Genomic DNA, 26,493 nt, shown 5'->3' with positions numbered 1-26,493 from the left:
CTATTATTTCAATCTTTTTCTTTTTTTTTTTAAGCAAGATCTAGCCTCCCCCAAAAGGAAAAGGTTTTATCCTAGCGAGGCAAAAAATGCCCAGAATTCGAGTCGATGTTGACCAAGACAAGTGAAAAAGGCGGAAACAAAAGCGATCTTATGAGTAGAAATGCAGGCAGACGGCTATAATCAAAATCAGCATCAATAGCTGATTAGATAAGATCTTTTTAGTTGAGACCACACAAGTGAATAGTGCTCTTCGCACGCGCTGATTGGCTGGTTCGGAAGTGAATAGCAAGCATTATTCACCTCCGAGCAGCCGACGAGACAAAATCTTGCGTCAAGAGTTCAATTTCCGCCCATTTTGCAAACTTTTTTGTCTCTGTGGTATGTACTAAGACATTTATTCACCGCAGTGTCGATGAAAGTTGTAGATATTTAAATATCCACCACCACTCACTTCCACTTCGGTGAATAATTAATTCATTTGACGAGTTTTGAATAACGACAATTTCCCCGGCCAAAACAAGTTTATAAAGAAGCGCGTAGTAGTAACCGCAAAAAGATAAAAGTCGAGAGTACAATGCACGTTACGTAAACATCAAGTGGAACTTGGCTCAAAAATGGCTAATCCATTGAAAATCATGCAAGAGACATGACAGACTGTCAGCTGTTCTACACCTGGAATAGTTTCTTGGAGCCTGAAAGCGCACATTATAATAAATGCACGAAACCAAAGTCTTACAAGCACGTTGTAAGTCCAGTCCTCACAGACAAAATTCAAAATCAGGTTTAAAATTTCTTTACATTGATCGCTTTTGCAAAATTACGTGAAAGTTCCTCTATTTATTCAATTTTTTTAAATCTGGGTCCCACACTTGTACACATTGCGGACGTACTTGTTTGTCACAGGTTGTCGCTGGATAAAAACTCAAAAGCTTAGAGTTATACGGCCCCAAACTGAATTGGTACATGCCACATTCCTCATTCGCGGATTGCATCTAAATACACAAAGTATCAAGCAAGCGGATTTGTGCTTTCTCAAATTTAATCAAAGAGAAACACTTGATGGTACAGTTATTCAACTAAAGGATATTTACTTAACATTTTTATCTTTTTAAGTTATACAAATAGACCACTACGGCTGCAAGAAACTACAAAAACAAGATAAAAAGAATCCTCACGAAAATTACAAAATGTGGAAATAACTGCTTACATTTTTGCCCATCATAGGGATTCAACTTCTTTGTAAGTGAGCATGGAATTTTCCTTTGAGTATTGGAAAATGGCTGAACTGTACTCCGCAGAAATGGAGCCTACGTCACGTGCCTGAATAACCAAGCCCGATTCCACTCTTCCCACCAGCCCCCCTTGATAACTGAAATGCGCGCGATCGTTCGAACTCCTTCTCCAGGTCATCCATTAGTTTCTGGTTCTGAGGTTGTGTGACCTCTCCCGTCGTGGTGGCATTACCTTCTCCTTTTATACCCATCAAGCGCCGGAATTTCGCCTGCATCTCCCCTCCCTGGTCATTACTGAACGTCGTGCTGTTCCACATTGTGGATTTTGGCACGCTGCTGCTGGTACTCGCAGTAGCCTATTATAGAAAAAAATTAAAAAAAAAAGTGGAAACAAGTAAACTTCATTACATCTGTATTTAGCTTAATAACACAAAGATGCTACACAAGACTTAGAAATTGCGACTTAGAGAAGTATAAATGTTGAAGATCCTGGCCAAATTCTATCTCAAACTCAACTCCCCCCCCCCCACCAGAAAAGAGGTCCTTGTTTTTTCCAAAGAGCACGATGCTTTCGGTAATGTAAAAGGAAATAGCTTTTACAGCTAAGGATTAAAGCAAACTTTATACCTATTTTTCTTAGCATGATATGACTACACAATCCTTTGAAAAAAGTAGCTTGACTGCCAGCTATGCTGAGTGAAATAATCGTGTAAGATTAGCAGTTTTACAATGTTACACCTCAAAAGCAGTCTTCTTATCCAATACATCAGCACTCACTCACAGATTATTATTTTTTTTGTAAAATAATGCCTGGTAAGAGAGAAAGATAGGTCGGGCTGACCAGCTCTTTTAGCCTTGAGGTTCAAATCTCTATTACAACATGTTCCATAGCTTTAAATTTGCAAACGCGTAAGTTTACGTTGGAAACCAAACAGTAAAAGATGATGTCATGACGAACCTTTCCACTGCCCAATAAAGCAAATGATAAACATTACTATTCATGCATCTTGAAATCTTTTCAAATTCAAATTCAAATTTTCAAATGGTTTCAAATTCTCACTTTTCTAGTTCCGGTTCGTTAATGTCTACTTTCATTTCTACCGAATTTTCTATCTTCTAATGTGACTAATGTGAGGGTTTCCTTCGATTTAATGAAAGTTGTCCAAGGCACAAAAAAAAAACAAACAAACAAAAAAAGCAAAAACAAAAAAAAACAAAGCGATATATCGTAACCTTAAACCTTCAGTTAGTTGAAGTCGACATAGACAGAAATACCTCTGTAGTTTTTTTGCCACTCCACAATAGCTTTCTTTTCTGTGCCTGTACGGCGTATTGGTGCGGATTCACGACAGAAGGGTTCAGATAGCTGGGCAGGTTTAGCATAGAGGCTGCATCTTGCGCTTGCTTCCTGAGTGACTCTGCATGGGCCGCCAGCTTGGCCTGTACCTCTTCTGAGGTGAGGGGACGCGCGGGGCGTGGTAACGTCTCCAGTTGGCCAGTCGAAGTTGCTGTAAATGAACAGTTAGCAGACGCTGAAGAATAAAATGTTGATATGTTATGTAAGAGTCGTCTAATGAAACAAAAACAACGTTTTAGTTCAATTTACTAAGTTTAAGATTTAACAACTACAAATATTTCTGTTATGATTACTTCGCTGTTACCCCATTTTTTTCATCTTGAGGCAACAATACCCGCAAAGTCTGCGAAGGTCATGCGACAGTAATACTCTGTGGAAAAGGGCGAAATTACGGAGGAAAAGCACAGCAACACAATTACGGTAGTAAAGAAATCCAAAGTTGATTTTTTACGTCACTTAGGCCCGACTTTATAAGCGACGAACTATCAGTTGAAATAAACTGTTTTGGACGGACATAAAGGTCATTTAAATGGTTTCGTTGGCGTTGTTTTGGTTTTTTTTTAGTGCAATTTATGCAACAGATACGACTGACAGGAAATGTCGTTGGTTATATTCCGAAAAATAGAAGCTCAAATACTAAAAAATGAATAAAAGTAGAATAACAGATCCCTTATTCGATGTTTCAAAATTAAATATCATTAGATATTTTGCTCAACTCACAAAATCTCCTTGCGTATCCTATCTTATATTATCAAATAAGGTTTATTTATCCCAGGAAAGAAACGCTCCACCTTGAAAGCCCTATGTGTAAGGAATCGATCTCCAACTTTATCGCTGACCTGGAATGAGAGGAGTCTGAGCTCAGGATAAACTAAAACGATGGACTGAGTCAGCTTAAATTATCTAGGATGAAAAAACGTTGCTCAGTTCTTTGCCAGGCTCGGTTTTCGCAGCCACATTAGGGGACATAGGTTTAAATACACTTAAATTCTTATTCCTAACAGTTTTAATTCACGAAAAAAAAAACAAAAAAAACCGATAAAATACAACAGATTATGTTCAAGTACACCAGCACTACGGAAAACGGCTTGGAGGTGTTACCTTTAACAAATGTTTTCTTATCCTGTCCAGGAGAAGCAACTTTTTCGTCCTCTCGACTCCGGTCACGATCTCGTTCTCTGTTTCTATCGCGGTCTCCATCACGGTCTCTATCATACCGCCTGTCTCTTCCCCAGTCTCTACCGCCTCTGCCTTCTCTTTCCCGGTTTCTGGCTCGGTCCCGGTCTCTCTCGTGCCGCCTGCTGTAATCACCGCTACTTCGCCGATCTTAGAAACCAAAGATAAGATTTGAAAGTGCTTCAGTTCAATGAGTCTATACTTGCAACAGAATCATCGATTGATCCGGTATTGAATGAGTTAAAACAACTCGCTATCTCCCTCAGAAATAAAGCTCTAGTCACTTTCCTCAGATTTTTTAGGAATGTTTGTTTTGTTGTTTTTACAGATCCTCTTATATACGTTAAAGTTCTTGAATTTGTTAAAGCACTTTACGTTTGCGATCGAAGAAGCTGACCATGAGGACACCACAAGGTATCTTACCTCTTGAATCTCTCTGTGGGCTCTTCCGGTTATCTCTTCTTCTGGGCCTTTCTGGAGATTTCCTTTCACAAGAAACCCGCCTTTCTCGACATGGACTCCGCCTTCGCCTCTGATCAGGTGTTTTACTGCGTCTTTTAGGTGAATTCCTCCGCTGAGGAGACGAACTATCCCTATCTGAAGACTTGCTCCGGGCCGTCTTTCCTCTGGGAGGGCTTTTTTCCATGTCTTCTTCATCCCGAGTATTACTGCCACGCCTAACTGATAATTGTTGTGCCTTTTCTCTCTCGCTAGGAATTTTTCCGAGAGATTGGCTGTGTTTCCCTTCCTTAGCTTGATCACTAGTTTCATCTCTCTCCTGACAGGAGAAATCATACCCTTTAGAAAAAAAATTGGTGCTTTTCTTCTTTCAAATAAGCTGAAAATTGTCTTGTTAGTTTTAGACGCCAGTTCTTTGATGGATTCCTATTACACTTATTTGTGCATCCGGTATTAAGCGGTCGGTTGTCAGAGTCCCGAATTTGTTTCAAGCCCACTTAAGCCTCATGTCCGGAATTCGACCAAAACCATGTGAAAGCCTTACACGCTAGCGGACTTACCATAAAGTTAACGGGAGTGGAAAGAGGGATTGGCTGAGTGATGGTTACAAGGAGTGCATTTAAGAGCATCACGTAACTAGGAAATTTTCTTTAAGCCATATTTTCAAATGAGTTACTGTAACGTTTACGTAAGTAAGGCCGCTAGACGGACTCACAGGCACTCTACCATGCCTTAAGGCACTGTAGACTGAAAAAGCTAAGGACCAAGGCAAGTGTCGTTTAAATGGATTTTGTTGTAGGTAATAATTTACAAAACTTACATTAGGACAAAACAAATAAATATATACATATATATATATTTGTACACCCGTTTTCAAAAACTTTGCAACATTGAAAATTTATATTATATATATATATGTGTGTGTGTGTATATATGTGTATATGTGTGTATATATATATATATATGTGTATATATATACACACACATAAATATATATACACACATATATATCTGAAAGTTGGACAAATCAACAAGACAACTTTTCTGTGACTCCGAGTTTCGCGCTAACGCGATCATCCGACAGATTTTCATAATTTTAATTAAAATCACTTTAATTAAAATCTGTCTGATGATTGCGTGAGTACGAAACTCAGAGTCACAGAAAAGTTTTCTTATTGATTTGTCCAACTTTCAAATATTCCACGCTCTGCGAACGCATCGAGCACTATACCACAAGGATAGACTACAATCAAGATTATTCACATATATATATTTAACAAATAGATTCCAAGTTGTAGTGCGTCTGTTCAGTAATAGATCACAGATGACGTCAAAATGTGGTAAGAACGAAAAAGTGGCACATTCGGCGCAGCCGAGTGTGTCACTGATGTAACTCATTAGCATATATTGCAATTGGTTGTTGCTTCAATCTATATTTGAATTGAAACTAGTTGGGTCCAGTGCAGCCCTTCAATCACACCATCAGTTAAAAGTTAAATGTTCTTACTGTTTATGTACTAAACAGTCCAAAACAAATCAATATTTACCATTAAAAGTCACATAAATATGCCTAACAATGGTTTATTTCACTTCTTCATTTGAGACTATGGGACATCCAAGCTTGATGCATGCCACTAACCTACAAATTAATGACTCAACCATACAACCTAAATCCGTGTTAAATAACCTCTACATGTATTAAGAATAATTTTCATCATGATTTACTTTCAAACTAAATTCTATCATGTCACTGATGTTGCCTCACAAATGAGTCTCAGTCACACCCTAAGTTTAATACTAAGGACAAAAGGACGTCAATCACAATTGCAGTTACATTCAATATGGTCACCCAAAATGGTGAAAGGTTCGCAACTGTATGCAAGTACAAGTAACACCATGGCACACAGATTGCCTTTCTTATTGTAAACTTTCCTGCTGCTAAAACACAATATATAAAGGGGAACAACTGAAGGTTACCATGCACTTTTTTCAATAACTTATACTATTTTCACAACAGCATTCATCAACCCCAGATAAGAATATATCAACAAATGATTTTTCATGCAATTTGGACTGAGTAAGCATAAAAATTTTTCAAAGACCACAGAAATTGCATAATCTCTCATGAGTGAGTACAATCTATAGTGCTTACTAAGTTTAACCTGCATGAGAATTCTTTGACTCTTTGATATATGCAATAATTTATTTTTTCCCAAGGCCAACTTTTGCAAGTGAATTCAAATTCAAACCTTCTTCACTGTTCTAGTAATGATCACTTATGTGCTTTCATCCAAAATGCAGGCAGGAACTTGGTATGTATATTGTATACATCAATGTTACTGTAGTTAAATGTAACACTTCCTTCAAAATTTTTATAAACAGCTACTTTTCTTTTTTGAAATACAACTAGCGCATAATTTTGCATGTGTTAAAAAAAACAATCATTAGGGATATAAATGTCTGGGAACAAGTGAAATTTTTTTTCTGTGTAAATTCTTAAGACTGTGTTGAAAAATCTGCATTGCCATTTTTAAAAAACTCTGTGTAAATAATCTGTTGTCTCATTTGATTCAATAAAAAACAGGGAACCTACACTTTCTAACCAAAAAAAAAAACCCCCTAGGCAAACAAGTCTACAAAAAAAGCTTCAACAAAACACACTGCTATAGTTTTGCATGAGCTAAATCTTTCCACAGAAGATGGGTATCAATGTTATTTTTTTAAAGAGGTTTACTCTCACCTATGTCACTGTCTTTAACATCATTACTTTCACATTCAACTATTACTGAGAAGTCCAAAGGAGCACTTTTGGTTTTTTGAACACGTGATCTATTGCCTCTTCTTAAATACTCATCAATTGATATCACACACTTCTGTTTCCACACTTTATCTTGGTCCTCTGGAGGAATAGAGTACAACTTAAATGCACAATATCTTACAAGATTAAGTTTATCACTGTCAAGTGCTTCCTTCCCCCTGGTGCCTGAGCAATTTCTATTCAAGATCTCATCTTTTGCGAACAGAACTTTCACCAGGTTTACACTAAAATTTCCCACAGAGCAGCTAGTTTTTTGTATCCTTTCTGCCCATGACAACAGTTCTTTCATTTGATCACTATCAGTAAGAAGTTCAACCTGACTTTCCGCATTGTTAGTACTGTCACAGTTAACACAAGCAGTATTGAGAGGACAAAATGGTGTCACTAAAAGTGGATTTTGAAGGGTTGTGTTGCCATCACCAGAAACTGAATCACTCTGTGAAGTACCATTAACCTCTTCAGTGTCAGATGAAGCAGTTAGCTCCTTTATTTCACCTCTCAATGGCTTTTCAATCAGACTGGGTACTACTCCTGTATGACTAGTAGGGGAGAGTGCTAAATTCTTCAAATGCGCCACAGCTCCAAGGACACTTGTTGAAAGCCTTACTTCACCAGGGCTTTGTTTGATGTGCTTTTCAGGTCTTGGATGCTTGTGATCTGCAGTTCGCACCCCATTTGACATGCTCCTTCCAGAAGGAACAAGTTTTCTAGGAAGAACTGCTACCTGCTGATGCTCCATGAGCTTCACTAACTTCTCTTGATTTTTCAGAACTCTTTCCTGATTTTCCAGTAGCTTTTCCACTTTCCATAACAGTGTCGCTAGTTGCCCATTCACCTCAGGCCCTAAGTCCATCATGTGATATAACTTCAAAGAAAGATTAGCAGTGTCAGGCTGAACTTTTCCATAACTACAAGTCTTGTCTAAACAAATTTAACCTCTGAAAAGCTAGAGAACAGCTCAGAAACATAGGACCCCAAAGGGAAAAAATGTATCACGAGTGCTCAGCAAACAATGTAGCTTGCTTTCAGGGGTCACCATGTTATACTTTGCTCACCTTTAGATTGATTTTTTTTGCCAAAATAATTGCATTTTGCCTTTAGTTAAACTAGTTTATCTCTTACTAAAGGCTTACAGAATGATTGTCATCACACAGTCCTCAAGCACCTTGCCAAAACCCTCCAAAGAAACATTTTTCCCCTACAAAAAATGAACTTTACAGTATTTTTTCATCAAAGAAACTTAGACAATTTTGTCCAAACTTTAAGCATTTTACCATTAAAATCACTCATTTTCCAAAAAATTACACATGGATAGAAATTGACCATTGCTTCTGCAAGTTGGGTGGCTCCTAAAAGAGCCATTTATGTTTAAGAATAAGCTCATATTTGTTGCTGTTGATTTAAGTTAAATTCCCTATACAGATAATTTGATTCTAATTTAACTATGTGACTGTTAAATAGAGGTGGATTTCAAAAGAATTAACCAATTGATAAGCCAAAATTGTAAACACATCTGTTTAACACTTTAACCCTCAAGATCCAATTAGCTATTCTCCTGACTGACTTCCATACATTCCCTTGTAACTTGGAAAGGTGGATCCATTTTAATTCAAGATAACACCCTCTGGCTGACCAGTTTCCTCTGTTCTCATAACTTGTTTGCAAGGATCACAATGAGAAGTTACAAGTTAATAAATTCTGGGAGTTAGAGTGTTAATAGAGGCATGTGTTAAACTGAGGTCTAATTCATAACAACTAGGGGTACTGGGTTCTGGGAATCTAACAAGTGACAATTTAAAGACCACTTTGTCAAAGGCTGCTTGATAAAGATTTGCTCTTGTTCAAATGCTTTTGTTAAACGTGAATTAAGCAGATCTGAATTTAAAAAAAAAAATTTCATGGAGTTCACTGGACACTTTCTTAAATAATTTGTTCCTACAACTTTCAGTCATTCAATTGACTTGTTTTGCTACCCCATACATTTGGAGTAACTTGACCAAAAATTAAAAGAGACAATAGAGTAAAAATATTTCAAAGTTTGTTTTAAAAGATTTTATCACACTGTAGGGAAGTGAAGACAACTATAAATTACTTTCAAAGCATCTTCCTTTTAGAGCAACATATTGAACTCTGCAAGGTTTTTGTTCCATTTACAAGCTGACTAAGCTTTTAGCTTTTCCAAGGAAACCAGCAAGTAAGAAAGTAAACAGATCATGATAAGACCGAAAACATACTTTTCAAGTTGTCTAGTGCCTGTAACTTGTCTTTGGCTTTTACCAATCTCCTAGGTGCAGTTGTATAACTTGACTTCATTAAATTACTTCATAGAGAAGTGAAGTCCTCCAGAAATTAATTTCAAAGCCACATCTTCTCAGGGCCACATATTATACTCTGCAGGTTGTCTATTTCAATTGAAAGTTGATTACTCCTTTGCTTTGCTTGTGAAACCAGCAAAAAAAGATATAGAAAGTGCCAGGAAAAATTATTTCTGAGCTGTTCAGGTATTTTACCCTGATTACTTTTTCTAATCTCCAACAGTGTATGTGCACCTCCATAGTTAGAGCACTTAATTCTAATTACAAACTCTGTTTTGATGGCTGGTAATGAAAAATTTATGTTTGTTGTCCTAAGTTATAAACTCTCATCAGAGCCAAAGAGATTAACATTTAGGTTTTCACTACAGGTGTTGGGCTTATTCTCATTGAATATTGCATTATAAGTACAGGTACATGTAAGTTTACTAGAATTAAATATTTAAATTCACATCAGGTGTTTCAATAATAGTATCATGATATCAGTAATCTAGCAATATTAGGCTGCACTGGACCGAACATATATTTGAAAGAATGGGTCATATCTATTTTCATTAACTGCTCAATTCTTAAAAAAGCCAACTGCTATTATGACAATGTCAACCAAAGCTCTGCCTTGAAAATAGCTTGCTTGTACATCAACATTTCACTTGTTAACCAATTTATACAGAGATCTCCATGCATTTCCCAATCTTGTTACTCCATACATCCTACCCCACAAACAATAAACCACTTTTCAGTGATAAATCATATAAAAAAGCATGTACTCAGTGCTCTACAGCTTCACTTACATTCCTTGGACTGTGACTTCTCCTTCTCCTCCTTGGGCTTCTACTTCGGCTGCGGCTTCGACTCCTTCTGTACCTGTGGTAATCTTTCAAGGAGAAACACAGAGTTTTAAATGAGTCCACCAAACAAATTAAAGCATTGAAGTCCTTTCAGGCACCTCGTTAAATGTAAAGCTGAGAAAATAGAAAAAAGAGCTAAATATTGCCAGATGGCTTTAGCATGATTCACAATCCAAGGCATGTGCTACCTCTGAGACCTGTCTGCTCTTGCATAATCATTGAATCAATTCCTCAAAGTTTGTGAGGTTTGAGGATCGAACCTCATAGGGTTTTGAGGTTTCTTTGACCAGTATTGTACAAGTAAGTATATTATACTATGTATGTATAAAACATCTTGTAACAAGACACAACTGCCCTTTCCCCTTTACATCTACTCTTCTTTATTCTTCAACTTGCTGATGACTTTAATTTATTTCTGGCAGCTTCTTGTGGTTCAGATTCCAAAATGGTATATTTACAAAAAACCCTGATAAGTGTTTCTCTTCTTTAATCCCAGGCTATTTCCAGCTTTTCCTCAGATTCCTTTGCAGCTGCTGGGACCTGATTATACCAGCTTTCTTAATTTGTTTCTTGAAAAGCCTTTTTTGGATATCTTTCTTTAATCTTTTTGGGACATGCAATCATCGAATTTGGACAAAAAGAACTGGACTAAAAAATCTGAAATCAGATTTAACACTAACCATGGGTTATTTTAACCCAGCTTTGAACAACCTGACCCAGAACTAACCATAAAGCCACCACACCTCTTTACAGATACAGATCTTTATTGAAGCTCCCTGAATGGGTTTTTTAGCATCAACACAAATGGTTAAAAAAAAATAAGACTAAAATCAAAGAACATAAAACTATAGTTACAGCTAAATATATATATATACCATAATTTCCGGCCGTTTACCAGCGGGTAATCTGTTGATTTTGCATTAAACATGCACCACTGCGGGTAATAGGGAGGTGCGGGTTATGTGACAATTTTAAAATCTACTAGTAGTTGAATTGAAAAAAAATATCACCAACATGCATTTCCACCTCTTAAATGAATTTAATTGTATTAAGAGTGCCACAAAGTGGCACGAAAACATGATGCCAACTCGAGTTTATTTCATGCATAATTAGTTGCGTGACAAACAAATTGCTATCAGCATGTGTGAAAACAAAACCTTGATGGTGACAAAAATAATCCAAAGATATCCAGCGCATCAGTAACAAATTTCCCATTTAACACTAGCTTGAGCTAAAGAGAATTTCCCCATTTTAAGGGACTTGTTAGGCTCAGAAGAACTGGAGATATTGATTTTTATCAGAAATCGCCAACAGTACTTTATAATTCAAGTTTAACACTCACCCAGCTTTCTTTCAACAAATCAACATGGCACTGAACAATCACCATGGGCTGCTAGTGTTTTTACTGTATAATTTTATCAGTAAAGTACATACTAGTATTGACACAGAATTGTGCACGTCTGAATTTCTTTGACCTTTAAACTCGACAAGGAGCTTTCCAGTTTTCGAAAGTTAGATCAGACAACTTTTAAAAGACTGAAATGTATCACCTTAATGTCATGTTTTCGCCACCAAAAAGTTGAATAACATTACATGCGGATTATCCACCAGTGCGGGTAATCTGTTGACTTTTTTTTTTTTCACCATATGCAATAAATGGCCGGTGCGGGTAATCGGCTGTGCGGGTAAACGGCAAAAAATTCCGGTGTGTGTGTGTGTATATATATATATATATATATATATATTTATAACTGCATATATATATATATGCAGTTATAAATATATATATATATATATATATCAATCAGAAGAATAAAAATACTGAATAATGAAGTTAACCTAATTCCAGCTTAGTAACTTGACACTTAAATTTCTTGGGACATTTTAGACACTTAAGATTGGTGCTTAATGAGTTCCACAGTTTTGCTCCTCTATAAGCAAAAGACCTCTAACCAGTTGAAAGGCGGGTACTAGCTGATCCGGTTTGCCTGTCATGAACACAAGAACGTAGCCTAAACTTATTTGCAAGGTTATCTGGAGCAAGATTATAAATGCATTTGAAAACCGTAGTTGCATAATTCAATTTTAGTCTATCTTTAGTAGAGAGCCAATTCAATGATCTTAGTCCTTTAGAAATATGATCATATTTTCTAAGTCCCAGAAAAATTCCTCCAGCAAATTTTTTAACTTTTTGTAATTTGTCAATGTTCCTATTGCTAGTATTGCTCCAGATGTTTGAGCAGCAAAGTAATTTGCAAAAACTAAGGCATTCATAAGTAGCAACAGCATTTTTCTATCTAAAAGATGCTTAATTCTATTGATTTGTTTTAACTTAAATACTTCACTTATCTATTATCAACCATTGGTTTATTAATGACTTACCACCTTGATCTGAATGTCTATTCTGCCTTCGTGAAACAGGAGACTGCTCTTTTGATCTTTCTGGGGATCTTTCAGGTGATTCTGAAAATGACCTCCTGCGATAATTTCGCTGTTGATTCCTGGGAGAGCCTTTTCTTTTGGAAGAATGATGCAACATTTCCTTTCTATTTTCTGTTGCCTCCTGTGGCTCGCCACTCTCTGGTTCCTGATTATCACATTGATTTACTGGGTAACTCTCCATTTTAACAGAAATTTCAAGCTGTGTATCCCTTTTCTCTGCTTAGACAAACAATTACATCAACCAATCAAATATACAACAAATATATTTGGTTTTTCTTCATTAACTTAATGAGGACTAGATGAAAGTTACCAGTGAATAATTTGAACTAAAGAGATTGCTTACCTGTTTCCTGAAAGTTTGATGTTTCACCAAATGTAATTCTAAATTGAAATAAATCATCAAATATTGTCAATTACTCTTTACAGCGATTTAAAAAGACAACTTGAACTTGGTTTGAAGTTCAAACTTTTTCAGAAAAAAAAATTAACTCTCTCTCTCTCTCTTTTTTTAATAAACCAGAAATGAAACATGTGGGCCACCTTTGGATGCATTAAACAGAATATACATTACAGTTTCACTAAACTATTTATCATGCAGTAGTTTCACCAAATTTCAAGCAAGCCGAATTAATTGAGGTGTTTTAAGTTGTAATTTCCAACTTCATTGCGATCAGCGAAACTAAATCCTGTTACCACGATATAAACGAAAATTTTAACATTAAAAGAATAGTTTTATCTTGTAGCTCAGGAATTTAACATTTCTCTTTCAAGAAAATGATATTTCCCGATCGGGCTTCCGTGAAGCATACATGACACGTGAAACAGGGGGAAAATTATTAAGTTATAATAAAAAAAAATACCATTTAAACGTACAAAGGCTTAAGTGACACACAGTTGAAATTTTAGCCGTCTACATTGCCAAGTTTCGTTTCCTGCTATCTAAAGGGAAGTATGTAAGTGTAACATGTGAACACTGATGCAAAACCATCTATTGATCAATGAACTAGAACTTTAAATCTCAACTTTGCCTTAAAAGATGATAGCAGCTTGATGAGGCTTAAACGATTCTGGCTGAATGAATGACCCTCCCTATCAGTTCTTACCAGTTGTAATGCCGAGTTTTGCTGGGTTTTGGCGTTTTCTTTAGAAGAACCGTAACCTGTAGCGTTCTCCATGTTCTGATCGTTCCGATAAGGCCAGGTAAAGTTCCCGGATGGACAAAGGGTTGTTTGCCATATTTGGGCCTAGAATAGTGTCCAGTCTCTATGTTTGAGAGCGCGCCGCAAAACAAACTGCCTCGACTTGCAAGTCAAAGCATGATTTGCTGTCCTGTCAAAGTTGTGGTGCATCGAGCATCGTTCGAAAAAGACCTATTCAGGGACAGAGAGCACTTTCATCTAAACTTTTGCAAAATATTTTACGAAATCCGATACCATCACTTAGAAGAACTAAAAAGAAGAAAGAATAGTCATATCGAGAGGAGTTTCAACGCGGAAACTACAGGGCTTTGATGATTCAGAGTGGTAATGGGGAATATTCAAAGTAGGTGTTCATTACAGAAAAGGAAAACTCAAAATCGACTGCACCGAAAAGCAGTAGGAGAAACAGAAGTTGGTCGGCCCGGAGCGTCCAAACCATCACAACTACAACGAAGTGCCAGTCAAGGATCTTTACGAAGGCGATACTCAGAATCTGGAAATTATTCTTACAAAACACCTTGGCCTGTTCCATTGAGTGACACTGTCTTTTTGCCCGAGTATGATTTTAAGCAGGTAGTCAAGATCAGCGACTTTGAGGTTTGTTTACATAACAGTAATAATTAAAAATTGCCACGCTTAATTTAATCCTGCTGAAGAGAAAATATTTTAAGACACTTTGGATTTTGTCCAGAAAATTTCCGTCATTTACAGAAATTCGTTTTGCCAGACAGAGTATTTACGGATAAACATAGCATGAGATTATAAGGCTTGAGTTGATTTCGTTGAACAAAGTTTGTTTCCTTCAATTTTTGGGAGTAAAATCCACAGAGACCTTTTCGTTCTTTCCACGTCTGATATTTCTATATCAATGGTTGTTTTTAAAAAATTGCAAATTATGTTATTTTTTCTCTCGAGTAAGAGCAGTAGAATTTCCTGCAAGAAAGTGGAGTCCATGATTTTCCCAAAACTGCCGACATGAAGGCATTTCATCTGAATTTAACGATCATCAGGCCTTAAGTGGTCAAAAAATTTCCTTTTTGCAGAAAATACCAGTGTAATTTGCCACAATCAGGATACTGTCAGTGCCACTTTTCATTTCCTCTGTTGCAAAAACATCCACTAATTGCAGTGACATTGTCTTAGAAATAAGCAAAAAAGAAAAAAAGCCAAATTTGAATTAGTTATCATATAGTATAAGCATATGACATAAGCATATTTATTTTTTTCTCAGTGGGCACAGTAACGAATCTTGGAATCTGATTGGTTCTTAGCGTAGTCCATATTTTCCTATCTCTGCCCGTGGGCACCGTAACACTTTCGTGAGTCACTGAGAACATTTCTAGGTTTGTTTCCTTTCTTCATAAATAAATTTTGTTTTTGTAGCTGAGCATTATTTTCAAGCAAAGTATTTTTAAGCAAATCAAGCCAGTTAATAACTTACTAATTGTCTCTTTTCTCACTCTCAAATCACTTTGGTTACCAGTATAAAATTGTTTTCAAAATTAATTTATGGTAGCAAATGTGTCATTAAATGGGTTGACTAGTGGCCTAAACACAGTTTTTCTTTCTGTAAGATCATTTAATGGTTTTGAAGAAAAAATTGTCGTGACAGTCATTGAACTTGAGTTTATTTGCCAAACCAATACACTCTTTCAAAAGTGTACTTGCACTTTTTTTTCTTACGCACTCTCTAATTGACAGGTGTCAGATTGTGTCAGGTGTTTGTAAAAAGAATGTTTCAAAGTATGTTTGGAAGCCTTTTGAACCACTTTTGTTGCTATACAAATATTTTGGTGAAGTCTCTTTCTTTAATTTGCGTTATCACTGTTTTAACTACTATTTGCTCGCAAATATTTTTCAGTTTTAGGAGGATCTTGCTGTAATTACAGCTCTAATTCATTCAGGTTATTTTGGCAGGAATTTAGTGAAGTTAAGAAAAAAAAATGTTGTTTGCTTAGGCCGGTCCATATTGGGAAAAACTGTGCCCTCTGTCTTGAGTACTGGCTGAGGGTGGTACTCAAGACCTTGGGCATTTAGTTTTTCCCAATGCAGACCTCTTGGCTGGTACATATATATATTTTAATTTTTGGAATTGCTTGAAATCTATCAAGAACATCTTATATACTCTCAAGAAGTTTGAAATCATTTTTTAGTGGATATTCTGTGAAAATTATTCAATTGCTGGGAATAGAGCTGGAGGGTAGTTTTACCTATACATGCTGATAAAATCCTATTTGACCTTTTGCCTTTTTCTTTTTTCTTTTTGCTTATTCTTTAACACATTATTGCAATTTGGTGTACAAGTGTGTATTTGACAGAACAAAAAAAGAAGAGGAGTGTGTTATTAAAATGGTTGGTGATGGTGAGAACATGGTTACCCTTGTACTTTTCTCAGTTGCACTTTAATTTACAGTGTGCAAATTTCCACACAGAAGATAACATTGAAAATCAAACATACTTGTGGTTTAAATGTAACATGAACTACAGCAGGCCATGCCCTTTTGAAGACTTTTCCTTACTCAATATATTGATGAAAAAATTTGAAGATGCCACTTTAAAGCAATTTCATACCATAAACCCTATGTAAAAATAAATTGCAAATGAAGGTTGTAGAAATATTTGTCAAAGCTATATTAGTGTCCTGTGGAAACCTCTTGTGGATGATGACTTTTTTTCCTAGTAATGATAAGATATACTCCTTACTGATTCTTAACTTATGCTTATTTTGAAATATAATGAAAAAATTGTGTGTTATTCTAACTTGTGGACGCCTATAGTATATCTGTCAGTTACTTCTTTTTTCTTGAAGATCCTGGCAACAGTTGGTAAAGGTGCATTTGGGCATGTAAGTATTTACATGTATTGCTTAGTCTCTAGCATTGAGAAAGCTTTTCATGTCATTTGAGAAAATGTCTGTTTCTTGTTTTAAAATGCCTTACTGAAGTGACAGCTGTAATGTTTAGAGTGCATGGCATGGTAAAAGGAATGAACCTGTATTCATTACAGCTTATCATATGTATTCCTGTTTATGGATCAATGTTTACTCTTTATCTGAACATTGAAACAAAATTGTGACAGTGCAACCCATGCAACAGCAGTGACTATAAAATGCATGAAGGACATGTTATCCTTCAATGTCCATGTTAGCTACAAACCAATTGCTAAGCTGTGTCACTTACCAGCCAACTTTAAAGACAACGATGAATCCAAAAACAGACAGCAAGTGGTTTTTAGGATAAATTGGTCCAACAGAGACTTAGTGGGAATCCAGGCTTTCTTTGTCCCCAGCTGGTGACAAGACAAAATAACATCTTTCTCTAATTCATCACAAAGTTCAAAATTTACCGTCTTTCTAATTCTGCTAATGCATATGACAATTTGGACATTGTTGATCCTAGTAATATGCAGGAGGCGTTACACATGTGAACCTTATAATAGCTTGGCTCAGGTTAGAGGCTATTAAGGCTCAGTGGTAAAGCATTTGAGTGTGGATTGCAAAGGTTTGATTCCTCTCACACTTACACACAAGACAAAAAAAACTTATTTCTCTATTTTATCACCCAGCCTAAAAGTTACCATCTTTCAGACTATTCAGTTGTTGTTGCTGTTTCCTCCAGGTACTTCAAGTGCAAAACAAACAATCTAATAAATTGTTTGCCATAAAGGTAATTATTTGCATAAGCTCTTATTTCATAGCAGAAAACTAATGTTTTACTTAACAGAAGTTAAAGGGAAGATATGAGTGGAGAGGAGAGGGTGCCAAGAGATTAAACGTCTAGGTGTGCTTTGTTACTCTTGATGTGCCCTATTTAAAGCTGTATTTGCGTAATTATTTGTAGCACTGTGGTTCATTGTTCCTATTTTTGCCAGATACTGAACAAAGCAGAAATAATCAAGGGGAATGCTGTTCAGCAGTGTAAAGATGAAGTTAATATTCAGGTTAGGGAGTGTACATTCAAAGGTTATTTTTCTGCTATAGAGATCATACAGTTAATTGAAAGGGCTATCCCGTTGAAGAATTGGAACTGGCTGATGTCCTAATCCTCATAGAAAAACTGAGGTTCTTATTTTATCCCTCACTTGTTACAGATAATTTATATCTACCTGTGTTAGAAGTATATATGAAATTCATCGTAATTGTTAATCAATTGAAAATATTGTGAAACCTTGAATTTGCTGGAAGTAGTTCTGAATTTCAATAAAATTTCTCAGCCAGTAAGTTCCCCATTGTAGGTAACAGGTGAGTGCATATATGATCATCCTATATGGGTGTCTATGCATTATTTCACCTGTTAACATTATGAAATGAAAGGAATCTTTGCAGTAATGAACACTACTTGAGCAGTAGTGAAAATTAGGCCTGAAAAAAAATTTAGGCCTGTACAGGATTTGAACCCATGATCTCTGCGATGCCGGTGCAGTGCCCTACCAACTGAGCAAACAAACCAATTGGGAACTGGCCATATGTTGGTTTGTAATAAACCCGTGCAGTGATGAATAAATGACTGTGAATAAATGAAAATCATGTATGTGAATTGCAGATTAAGAAATGAACATGGAAGCAATCTTGGCAGAAATAAATACTACTTATAATAAGCGATAATAAAAATAAAACCTGAAAAAGAATTCAGGCCTGTATGCAATTTGAACCAATGATTTTCATAAATTTGCATTAATTTAACCATACTCTGTTACTTATTAATTCAGATATTAGAAATCTTTAAAACTGTATAGCTTATTTATAAGCAGGATATTTATTAAGTTATCTGATCTTATCTTTACAGATACAACTTGGTGAATTTCCGTTTCTTGTGAAAACTTGGTATACATGGCAAACTAAACACAATCTTTTCATTGGTATGTGTCTCCTTTTTTTTTTTTTACAGCAGGAGCTAGTAGGTGTACACGTTTGTTAGCATTTAGTTATTTTACTTTTAAAAGTTTTCAAACCTGAAAATTTGGGTGATGAGACTCCATGGCAACAAATGTTGTGCATAATAACTATTAAGTGAACTTTAATAAATTAAGTTTCAGATTTTGTTGATGGCAGTGATCTGTACACATTATGGCGTCAAGAAAAGAGGATAAATGAGACAACTGTCAAGTTGTATTCTGCTGAATTAGCCATTACATTAGGTAAGAGCTCAAAGCTGAGAGTTCTTCAAAATGTTACATTGTTAATACCCTCATCTATACAGAGTGTAAACCAGCCGTGTTCCTAAGATCAATCACTCCTTATTACTTCCACTATTAGAGGGAGTTGTTAATCGAGCAAACCTTTGGTGGAGGCTGTTATGCAGCTGTTTTCAGTAGCTTGACTTTATTCCACCCCCTCTCGAAGGTTTCCTTAAGTTACGTACTCCTTTTCTTTGGTAGTCACGTACACTTTTAGGTGGAGTTAAGCGCTGCAAGAGTGAAGTCTTGTTCCCAAAATGTGTGGGGTGGAGATGGACACAGAAACATGAAACAGGATTCAAAGTACAGTTGTAGTTTGTGCAGTTCTTGTTTTTCGTGTGTTTCAGATTACTTGCACAAATCAGGGATCATTTACAGGGATTTGAAGGTAGCTTACGCCCGCAAAGGGAGGGCCGCACTAGGGAATATTGGCCCGAGGCAAGTGCGGCACTGAGGGCCAATATTCCCTAGTACGGCTCGAGTTAGCGAGATTAGTAAGTAGTTTGTTTCACGGCGCTTGAACCAATTGGTTTGTTTTGAATTTTTCGGCTTTCGCGACCGAAAAAAAAACGGCTTCGGACCGTTTCCGTGGTCCGTATGTCAAAATAATAGGGAAGAACCAATCAGAATGCTCGAATTTACCTGAGGACTTCCTTGTCATTTATTAAAAAGTATTTCTCAGCTTGCAAATATCAAGTCAGGGAATATTGTCTTTACTCTTTTACTTATACGCTTGTTTCTTTTTATTGAACATATAGCTTGAGAATATCCTCATAGACAATGAAGGTAGGGGAATTTTTTTACTCTTTTCTCTTCATAAGAGTTGTCCTAGGGAAACATTAATTTTGATGTTTTCATTCATCCTGCATATTAGCCTTTGTGAACACTTCTGTTTCCGATACTTCACTTCTTATGCGAGCAACATGCGTGTCGTCATCGTCACTCAATTCGCCCCAATATTCGAATCCATAATTGTTTTATCACTTTCTCCACAAAGTTTAAGCCGCTGTACAAATTCAGGATGACTAGAGTTGTAATCCTGTTGCTTTTACTGTTGCTATAGGTCACATCAAACTGGTCGACTTTGGTCTGTCAAAGTTAGTGAAACCTGGAGAGCGTGCAGGAACTATCTGTGGGACCCTGCAGTACATGGGTAAGGTGGTCAAAGGCTTTCCCTCAAATCGAAAGTTTTGATCGCTAGTTTCTACAGTAGGAAACACAAAGATGAAACCCAAGTGATCTAACTATGGCGTTTTTTGCCTATTCTACAGCCCCTGAAATCTTGACTGGTAAAGAATATAGCCATTGTGTAGACTGGTGGAGTTTAGGCGTGGTGATGTACATTCTTCTCGCTGGAAAGGTAACACAAGTGCGAACGACTTTTTATCCCCTTTTTGTGGTTACTCGATAGATATTTTTGTCTGAATTTTGGCTATACCTGGACGCTAAATTGGCACCCAAGGTAGCGTGTCTCATGATGAAAAAAAAGTACCGTATTTTCTCGAATAAACATCCCCGACATTTATTTCAAACTCGACGTTTACACTAATTTTATCGATCCATCCTCTGAAAGCCTGTGGTGTTTGGTCAAGACGGACCCATTTACCCCTTCGTTCATTCGCAACAAACTGCTACTGGGTCTTCTTCAAGGATTACCATCGGCAAGATTACAGCTATTACATGGGGCACGCGAATCGTATATTGCAACCCTGATTAGTAAGAAACAAAAGAACATAAACTGTGTATGAGATACTCGAACTTTACCAACAATACCAACGTAGGGCACATCTATATCGAGGCCCTGTCCCATCTTCGCGTTATCGTTAGACATGGAGTGGGTAACCTCTTTGCAATTAGGCGGGCTTGAAGTCGCTACTGTTGTCAAATTTACGATTTCGGGTCATAAGAGACAACTCATGCTCAAGGGTCAGTGAGTGCTAATTGAACTTCAAAGAAACACTGGACAGTAGTCTCGCAACACTCCTTGTCTTCATTTCTAAACGAAAGCATTGTCCAGGCGTTTATTTGAGGTAGACCTTTGTTCGGCTTCTGGTGGTAAGTCATGAAAATACGGTACACAAATTTAGAACGATAAACAGAAAAGTTCTTGTGACCAGCGTGGGAGTTATGCACTTACGGGGAAGTGTTCAGTTGACCTGAGCAAGTGGGATTTGAAGTTTTCATTCATTTCGGGCTTTGCGCCTCATCAGTGAGAAGTTTGGGCGCATTCAGGTCTATTCCTAATGATCGAAGACTTGAATTTGGCTGATGATGTGTAACCGTCCATAATTGTTTGTAGCGATTATTTGGCAGGTAATGACCAGTAATGAGACTTGGAAGATCTCATCTACTTTTGTCATTATGCACTGCTTTAAAAGCCAACCCGGAGCCTTATATGTTTTCATTGTGATTTCAGGCTGCAGGTTGATTTCTATCCGTTTGTAAAGGTCTAATTTTAGCCAAGTGCATCCAAGGCTCTAGAGAATGGGTAACGTAGTTTACCCATATGACCTCAAGGATCAAGAAAGATCAGGTTATCTTTTATGGCCCTAGATGCTGGTGCCGCAGTAGATCGGGCAGAAAGTGGATATCAAGTATGAAGAATTAGAGCTTTAGATGTTCACGATATCTCCTGCCCTAATGAGCTCGCCAGCACATGCGGTCAGAGAGTTGGAAAGTAGCACCAATTTTCACTGATAAGGGCCGGGCCCGAAATTTATGGAAGTTTAAATTCTCTAATGTGGTGGTTCCTTTTGTTGGTGTTAACATAACTCTTCTTCACCAGGTAACCTTGAATACCTTTACAAAACTGGACATGTCGAAAGTTGTAACGGTATCGAAAATATGTCAGCCAAAACGACAGGAAAGTCATTATAAATCAGTGGTTAATTTATAGATAATATACTTCTTGTCTGTATTGTCCTACAGTATCCATACCCAGTCACACAAGAGCATGCCACCCAGTTCAAAGTGGTCAGCGGTGTCGAGGTTGACTTTCCACCAGACCTTTCACCTAATGCGATCAGCATTGTTCAGGGGGTATTTACCTTTCCTTTTTTTACGTCTCCAATTTGAGATGAAGTGTTTTCAACGGATGAATTCTTTACATAATCTTTTATAGCTCTTGCAGAAGGACCCCGCTTGTAGGATATCAAGTGTTGAATCGTTTGAGACGCACGCGTATTTTAGTGATCTGTTGTTCAAGGACGTATTGGAAAAGAAAGTGAGTTTATGGACTGGTTCCAAGGTTCCAACACCTCGCAGTCGTAAGGGAGTACATTCGCACATACAAAAGGAACTCTTGACACAGAACGTTAAGGATTGACAGCCCCAGTTTTCCCACTTGTCTCTAATTCGTGTAACATTAAGCACACTAGGATACCACTCACGTTCCACTCGAATCAAACGCACTACTTTTGAAAACTGCTATTGCTGCGAATTTGAACAGAGTTGTTAAAAAATTGTTTGTGAGGCTCATTGTTAGGTGCCTGGGTTTTGTTCTATAATTTTGTTAGTTTTACTTTAATATGCTCTTGTTCCGTGTGCGCCAGTTTGTGCACTGTCCCTGCTACTAACGTTTTTTACATTAGACGCGACATAGGGCTTTTCCTCGTTTCATGCCCCCACAACATTCTCCCCAGTGTGTCGACAGCTTTTTCGACGTTAACGATTAAACTCAATCAGCTTATTGCTTGTAGCGAGAACCCATTACCGTGGAAACACTCAAGACATTAAGGCGGAGAAGCATCGGATCTAGAACGTAAGTTGTCGCTGTTCATGTTGCTGATGCCATGGTTATTTGCAGTGTTAGACTTCTGTGAAGTAGCCTTATTTGTATTTGTTTTCTTGTCAGGATCTTCCCCAGAAGAATCGAAAGAAATCGTCGAGAGAAGAAGGTGGGTCTTAAAGGATGAATAATGCTGCAGGCAGCAACATCCACACTTCTGACGGTTCTGTATTTGAAGATTGGTCGTATGTCTACTACGACCACTAGTATTACTGCTATTCCTTTGACAGAAGGGTTTTTCCGTGCAGTAACCAGTCAGGAGTTTTGTAGTTGATATATCAGTCATCAAGTGACCTTTGATGGCAGCGACATCTACTCTCGGCCAGAGGCAAAGGCCTCATTATTGGTCTCCGAGTAAGCTTCTACTCTGCACATATACTAAGCAAAAGTTACTCAGGCACTCTCCCCTTCCCAATGAGTTTTTCATGAAACTCGTTACTCTTAAAGCAATCTCTTTTCTCGTTTTACACATATAGCCCCGTCCGTTGTCGTGGGCGAATCCAGGAAACTTCACCGTGCGAGATAAAACCCACATGGACTGGCTTGTAGCTGACTTGGGAAGTCTACGCACACTAACGCTCAGCAGTAACACAGAGGAGAGCGCCAGAACTGAGTATTTAGTGGCTTCGTGAAAATGGTTACAGGTGAAGTGTTAAAAATCTGAAAGGCCGCGATGGTGGACCATATTCTGGCTACTGGGGCATTTATTTCTTTCTGTGCGTGACCAGAAGAACTTAGGGTCCATGAGGTAGAATCAATAAATAATGGCTGGGAGTTCTGAATTAAACCGCCTGGTGAGATCAAGGTAGCCGTAGCTAAAAGTGGCGTGAGCCCCAAAAGATCTGAGTTTTGAACAATTAGGAAAACTGGTGATGTTGTGTGACGACAGGCATCCCTACCCTTTTCACATATGATCTCTTTCACCTCACCCTCCTGCACAGTATTTATTGAACGGATTTTTAATATAATATATTTTTTAATATATCGAAGTGTTTCACGCTCCTGCATGCATTTCTGAGAATAGTTCAGTTAATATATACAGTGTATAAAAGAAACATTCAAACGTATTATAATAATTTTATTATTATTATTATGATGATGTGCATCATAGAGAAATATCCAATACGAATATGCGTACTATGCGCATTTAAGAGAGATCCTAGAGGTTCTTACATCTCGTTATAATGTTATGCTGTTGCAGCAGACCGTCAAATTGTCAGACATGCTCCTTCACGACAATTGTGACTTTCAGCTGATGTAAATGCAGTCGACTCTTGATAACTCGATCCTATGTGGGAAACAGAAAAAATTTATAGTTACCAGGAGTTTAGGGGAAAAAATACAGAAAATAGAGGCGAAATGGTATTAACTGTTCCTCTGTTCTTATAGTACAAATTCTGATCAAATTTTGATCAAAACGTAGACTCGTGGAGTTAAAATGGAACACTTTGAAAAGACCCTAAAAGCAGCAAAGTGACAGCAAAATATATGGCACTGTATTGAGATGTACCCTACTGGAAAAACTCGTTTTTGTTGTTCGCGAAAAGGAAGGTGACAGAAAAATGCACAACTGCTTCAAAATGATTCAATCTTTGGACTACAGTGCCATGTGTTATGTTTTGGTCAAAGTCATCAAGTGTCAAATTATATGGGAAGTGTCTCGAAGGTAAACAGAAATTGCTCTTAATTAGCGGAGGGGTTATGTTATCGATAGTCGATTGTATTATGACTTAAAAGCAAGATTAATTAATAATGAAAACAAAACTATGGCATAAGAAGCACGCCTATGGTTCTTAATTATGTCAACCCTAAAAGCATAAATACCACGCTGCGAGTAAAAAAAAAAAAAACAACTGCTAACTATTGGCCATATTATCTATATTGAAAATGGTGCCAAATTTCGTAGGAAATCTACCGGAATGCGAAGATGACAGCCAGTAGTTGACTAGCACCCTGAGAGGAGTTGTTTCCGAACACCAACAGTGTAAGAACAATTATATTAAAAGCCACAGGTTTATGAAAGCTTGCCTTTTTTCATTGTTCCATTAATTTATAATGTTAACTGAAATCCTTTTCGTGTAATTACAAAATCGTACGCGCGCGCAGTGCGAGTTGCTTTTCTTTTGTTTGAATCCTTAATGAATTTACACTTTCTATTTAGCTTCTCACTTATTCTGAGAGTAACATGTTTCTTTCAATTTCAAGATTTATCTCTGAAATCGAGTACGATAGCATTCAAATGACATGTGGCCATTTTTATTAGCGTGAGTCGGAAAGGAAATCTTGACTTAAACAACTGTTGAACCAAATTGTCAAAATGGTCTTTAAAATTGTAATTTGGAGGTATTGATGGGAAAAAAGTCTTGTGTAAGAGAAACTTTACTGTGGTGTAAGCTATCTTGAAACTGGAATTTTCTGCGCGCCGCCATATGAGATGGTATAACGTGCAGGGTTGCCACCATTTATCTGTATTTTTCTTGCAAATGAAGTAGCTAATGTTTCCCTTTCGTTCTAACGTTCTTGTCAGTTTGACGGCAATTTCAGCAGTGGATGCATTCTATTACAGGCAATAACAGCGGCAAGGGACAAGGCATTTGCACTATTGCACTATTGATCTGTACATGTAAATAGGGCTATACAACTAATAAATTATTATTATTATTATTATTATTATTATTCATGGCCGAATGTATATACACGGCTGTATGTTTTCGTAGCGATGACGTTCCAACTCTCCATCCCAGCGGGGATTTGGTACCTCTTATGATAGACGGCAAGGAAATGTTCTAGTCTAAAAGGGTAGCTTCCTCAGGCTAGAAACAAAAGGTCGAAATGTTAAGAAATTATGATATATATATAAGATCTGAGTGTTTGAAAGGGTCCAACGGCTGCTGTCGGTAGAGAGGTTACTTGGAAAGGGTACTTGTCGACGGAAATTCTCCTTTTTCTCGTGTCCTATTCTCATTATGTTTTGGAGTACAAAGAAGGCGTTTTTTGATCTTGGTAGGATTACTACAGGAAATCACATACTTTCGATTGTAATTTGGAGTATTTGAGCAAGAGTGATTTCTTTCTAAGACGTACTAAAGTACACGAGCTTGTGGGGCGGGTGAAATTTGTTGTCTAGGGAAAAATTTCTGATTGCTTGGTCATTCCAATTTGCACGAGAAAAGTAGTGATTGCCTACTGATAGTATGTCTAAATACAAAATTTGGGATAGCCTTAAATAATTATGCAGTGGCAAAAGCGCGTTAATCGTGTGCAGGATAATGTGTCCTAACCTGAAAATTCCATCGCGTGTTCGGTTAAATCAAACCAACAACTTTCTAAATGTTTTTTTTTTGGAAGTTTTGAGCTGCAAAATAGTTCAAAGCCTGACCATATACATTGTTACCTTCCTTTGCTCTGATTAAGCACTTTACCTCCCTTCTGCCCTGTGTTATCAAAATAATAATAAAAATGAAGAAATTATTCGCGTCCGATTGGCTTAAAACGGGTGCATTTTTCATGGAAGTCGAATACGAAAGTGTAACACGAATGCAAATTACAAATAGGGCGCACGCGCTGTCAAAATTTCGCCTGTCTTGACTTTCAGTGATGCTTTTTTCATGCAAATTTTTTGTAAGTAAGAACATGATTTCACGTGGAATTTGGTTTAAGTAAGCGCTTGTGAATTTTCAAAGACTAC

The 26,493-nt window shown here is 37.1% G+C and overlaps 2 protein-coding genes across 5 annotated transcripts; one reads left to right on the top strand and one right to left on the bottom strand.

The window, feature by feature from the left end:
- Positions 1–1,021: 1,021 nt before the first annotated feature.
- Positions 1,022–13,850, bottom strand: LOC131799546 (arginine/serine-rich coiled-coil protein 2). 4 transcript variants are annotated; one of them, XM_059117260.2, is made up of 8 exons: positions 13,748–13,850; positions 12,988–13,025; positions 12,585–12,860; positions 10,146–10,228; positions 4,189–4,543; positions 3,691–3,915; positions 2,508–2,764; positions 1,022–1,588 (listed from the first exon to the last, which is right to left on the bottom strand). In XM_059117260.2, exons 3-8 carry the CDS (start codon positions 12,823–12,825, stop codon positions 1,313–1,315), a joined length of 1,437 nt encoding a protein of 478 aa, XP_058973243.1. In that variant the 5' UTR covers positions 12,826–12,860; positions 12,988–13,025; positions 13,748–13,850; the 3' UTR covers positions 1,022–1,312. The 4 variants fall into 4 exon arrangements, with proteins under 4 accessions (XP_058973243.1, XP_058973246.1, XP_058973244.1 ...); XM_059117263.2 differs by having other exon boundaries at positions 2,508–2,740; XM_059117261.2 differs by having other exon boundaries at positions 12,585–12,863; positions 13,748–13,828.
- A 91-nt stretch (positions 13,851–13,941) lies between these two features.
- Positions 13,942–24,703, top strand: LOC131799608 (ribosomal protein S6 kinase-related protein). The gene is made up of 15 exons (XM_059117313.2): positions 13,942–14,440; positions 16,653–16,688; positions 17,461–17,508; positions 17,714–17,782; positions 18,628–18,700; positions 18,872–18,979; positions 19,366–19,406; positions 19,777–19,804; positions 20,082–20,171; positions 20,290–20,378; positions 21,947–22,057; positions 22,140–22,241; positions 22,717–22,778; positions 22,872–22,914; positions 23,282–24,703. Exons 1-15 carry the CDS (start codon positions 14,171–14,173, stop codon positions 23,435–23,437), a joined length of 1,326 nt encoding a protein of 441 aa, XP_058973296.2. The 5' UTR covers positions 13,942–14,170; the 3' UTR covers positions 23,438–24,703.
- Positions 24,704–26,493: the final 1,790 nt, after the last annotated feature.

The sequence above is a fragment of the Pocillopora verrucosa genome, chromosome 2 (genome assembly GCF_036669915.1).
Source record: "Pocillopora verrucosa isolate sample1 chromosome 2, ASM3666991v2, whole genome shotgun sequence".
Classification (NCBI taxonomy): Eukaryota; Metazoa; Cnidaria; class Anthozoa; order Scleractinia; family Pocilloporidae; genus Pocillopora; species Pocillopora verrucosa.
Note: the sequence above shows the minus strand (reverse complement) of the source record. Positions and strands in the feature narration are given on the sequence as shown.

Excerpts from the sequence above, each read along its gene's own strand:
- LOC131799608 (XM_059117313.2), top strand. The coding sequence starts at position 14,171 with ATGGGGAATATTCAAAGTAGGTGTTCATTACAGAAAAGGAAAACTCAA. Across the intron at positions 17,783-18,627 it reads AAGATGAAGTTAATATTCAG|ATACAACTTGGTGAATTTCC; the intron begins GTTAGGGAGTGT and ends TTATCTTTACAG. Across the intron at positions 20,172-20,289 it reads TGGGACCCTGCAGTACATGG|CCCCTGAAATCTTGACTGGT; the intron begins GTAAGGTGGTCA and ends CCTATTCTACAG.
- LOC131799546 (XM_059117260.2), bottom strand. The coding sequence starts at position 12,825 with ATGGAGAGTTACCCAGTAAATCAATGTGATAATCAGGAACCAGAGAGT. Across the intron at positions 4,544-10,145 it reads GAAGTCACAGTCCAAGGAAT|GAGAGAGATGAAACTAGTGA; the intron begins GTAAGTGAAGCT and ends TTCTCCTGTCAG. Across the intron at positions 1,589-2,507 it reads GTGGCAAAAAAACTACAGAG|GCTACTGCGAGTACCAGCAG; the intron begins GTATTTCTGTCT and ends TTTCTATAATAG.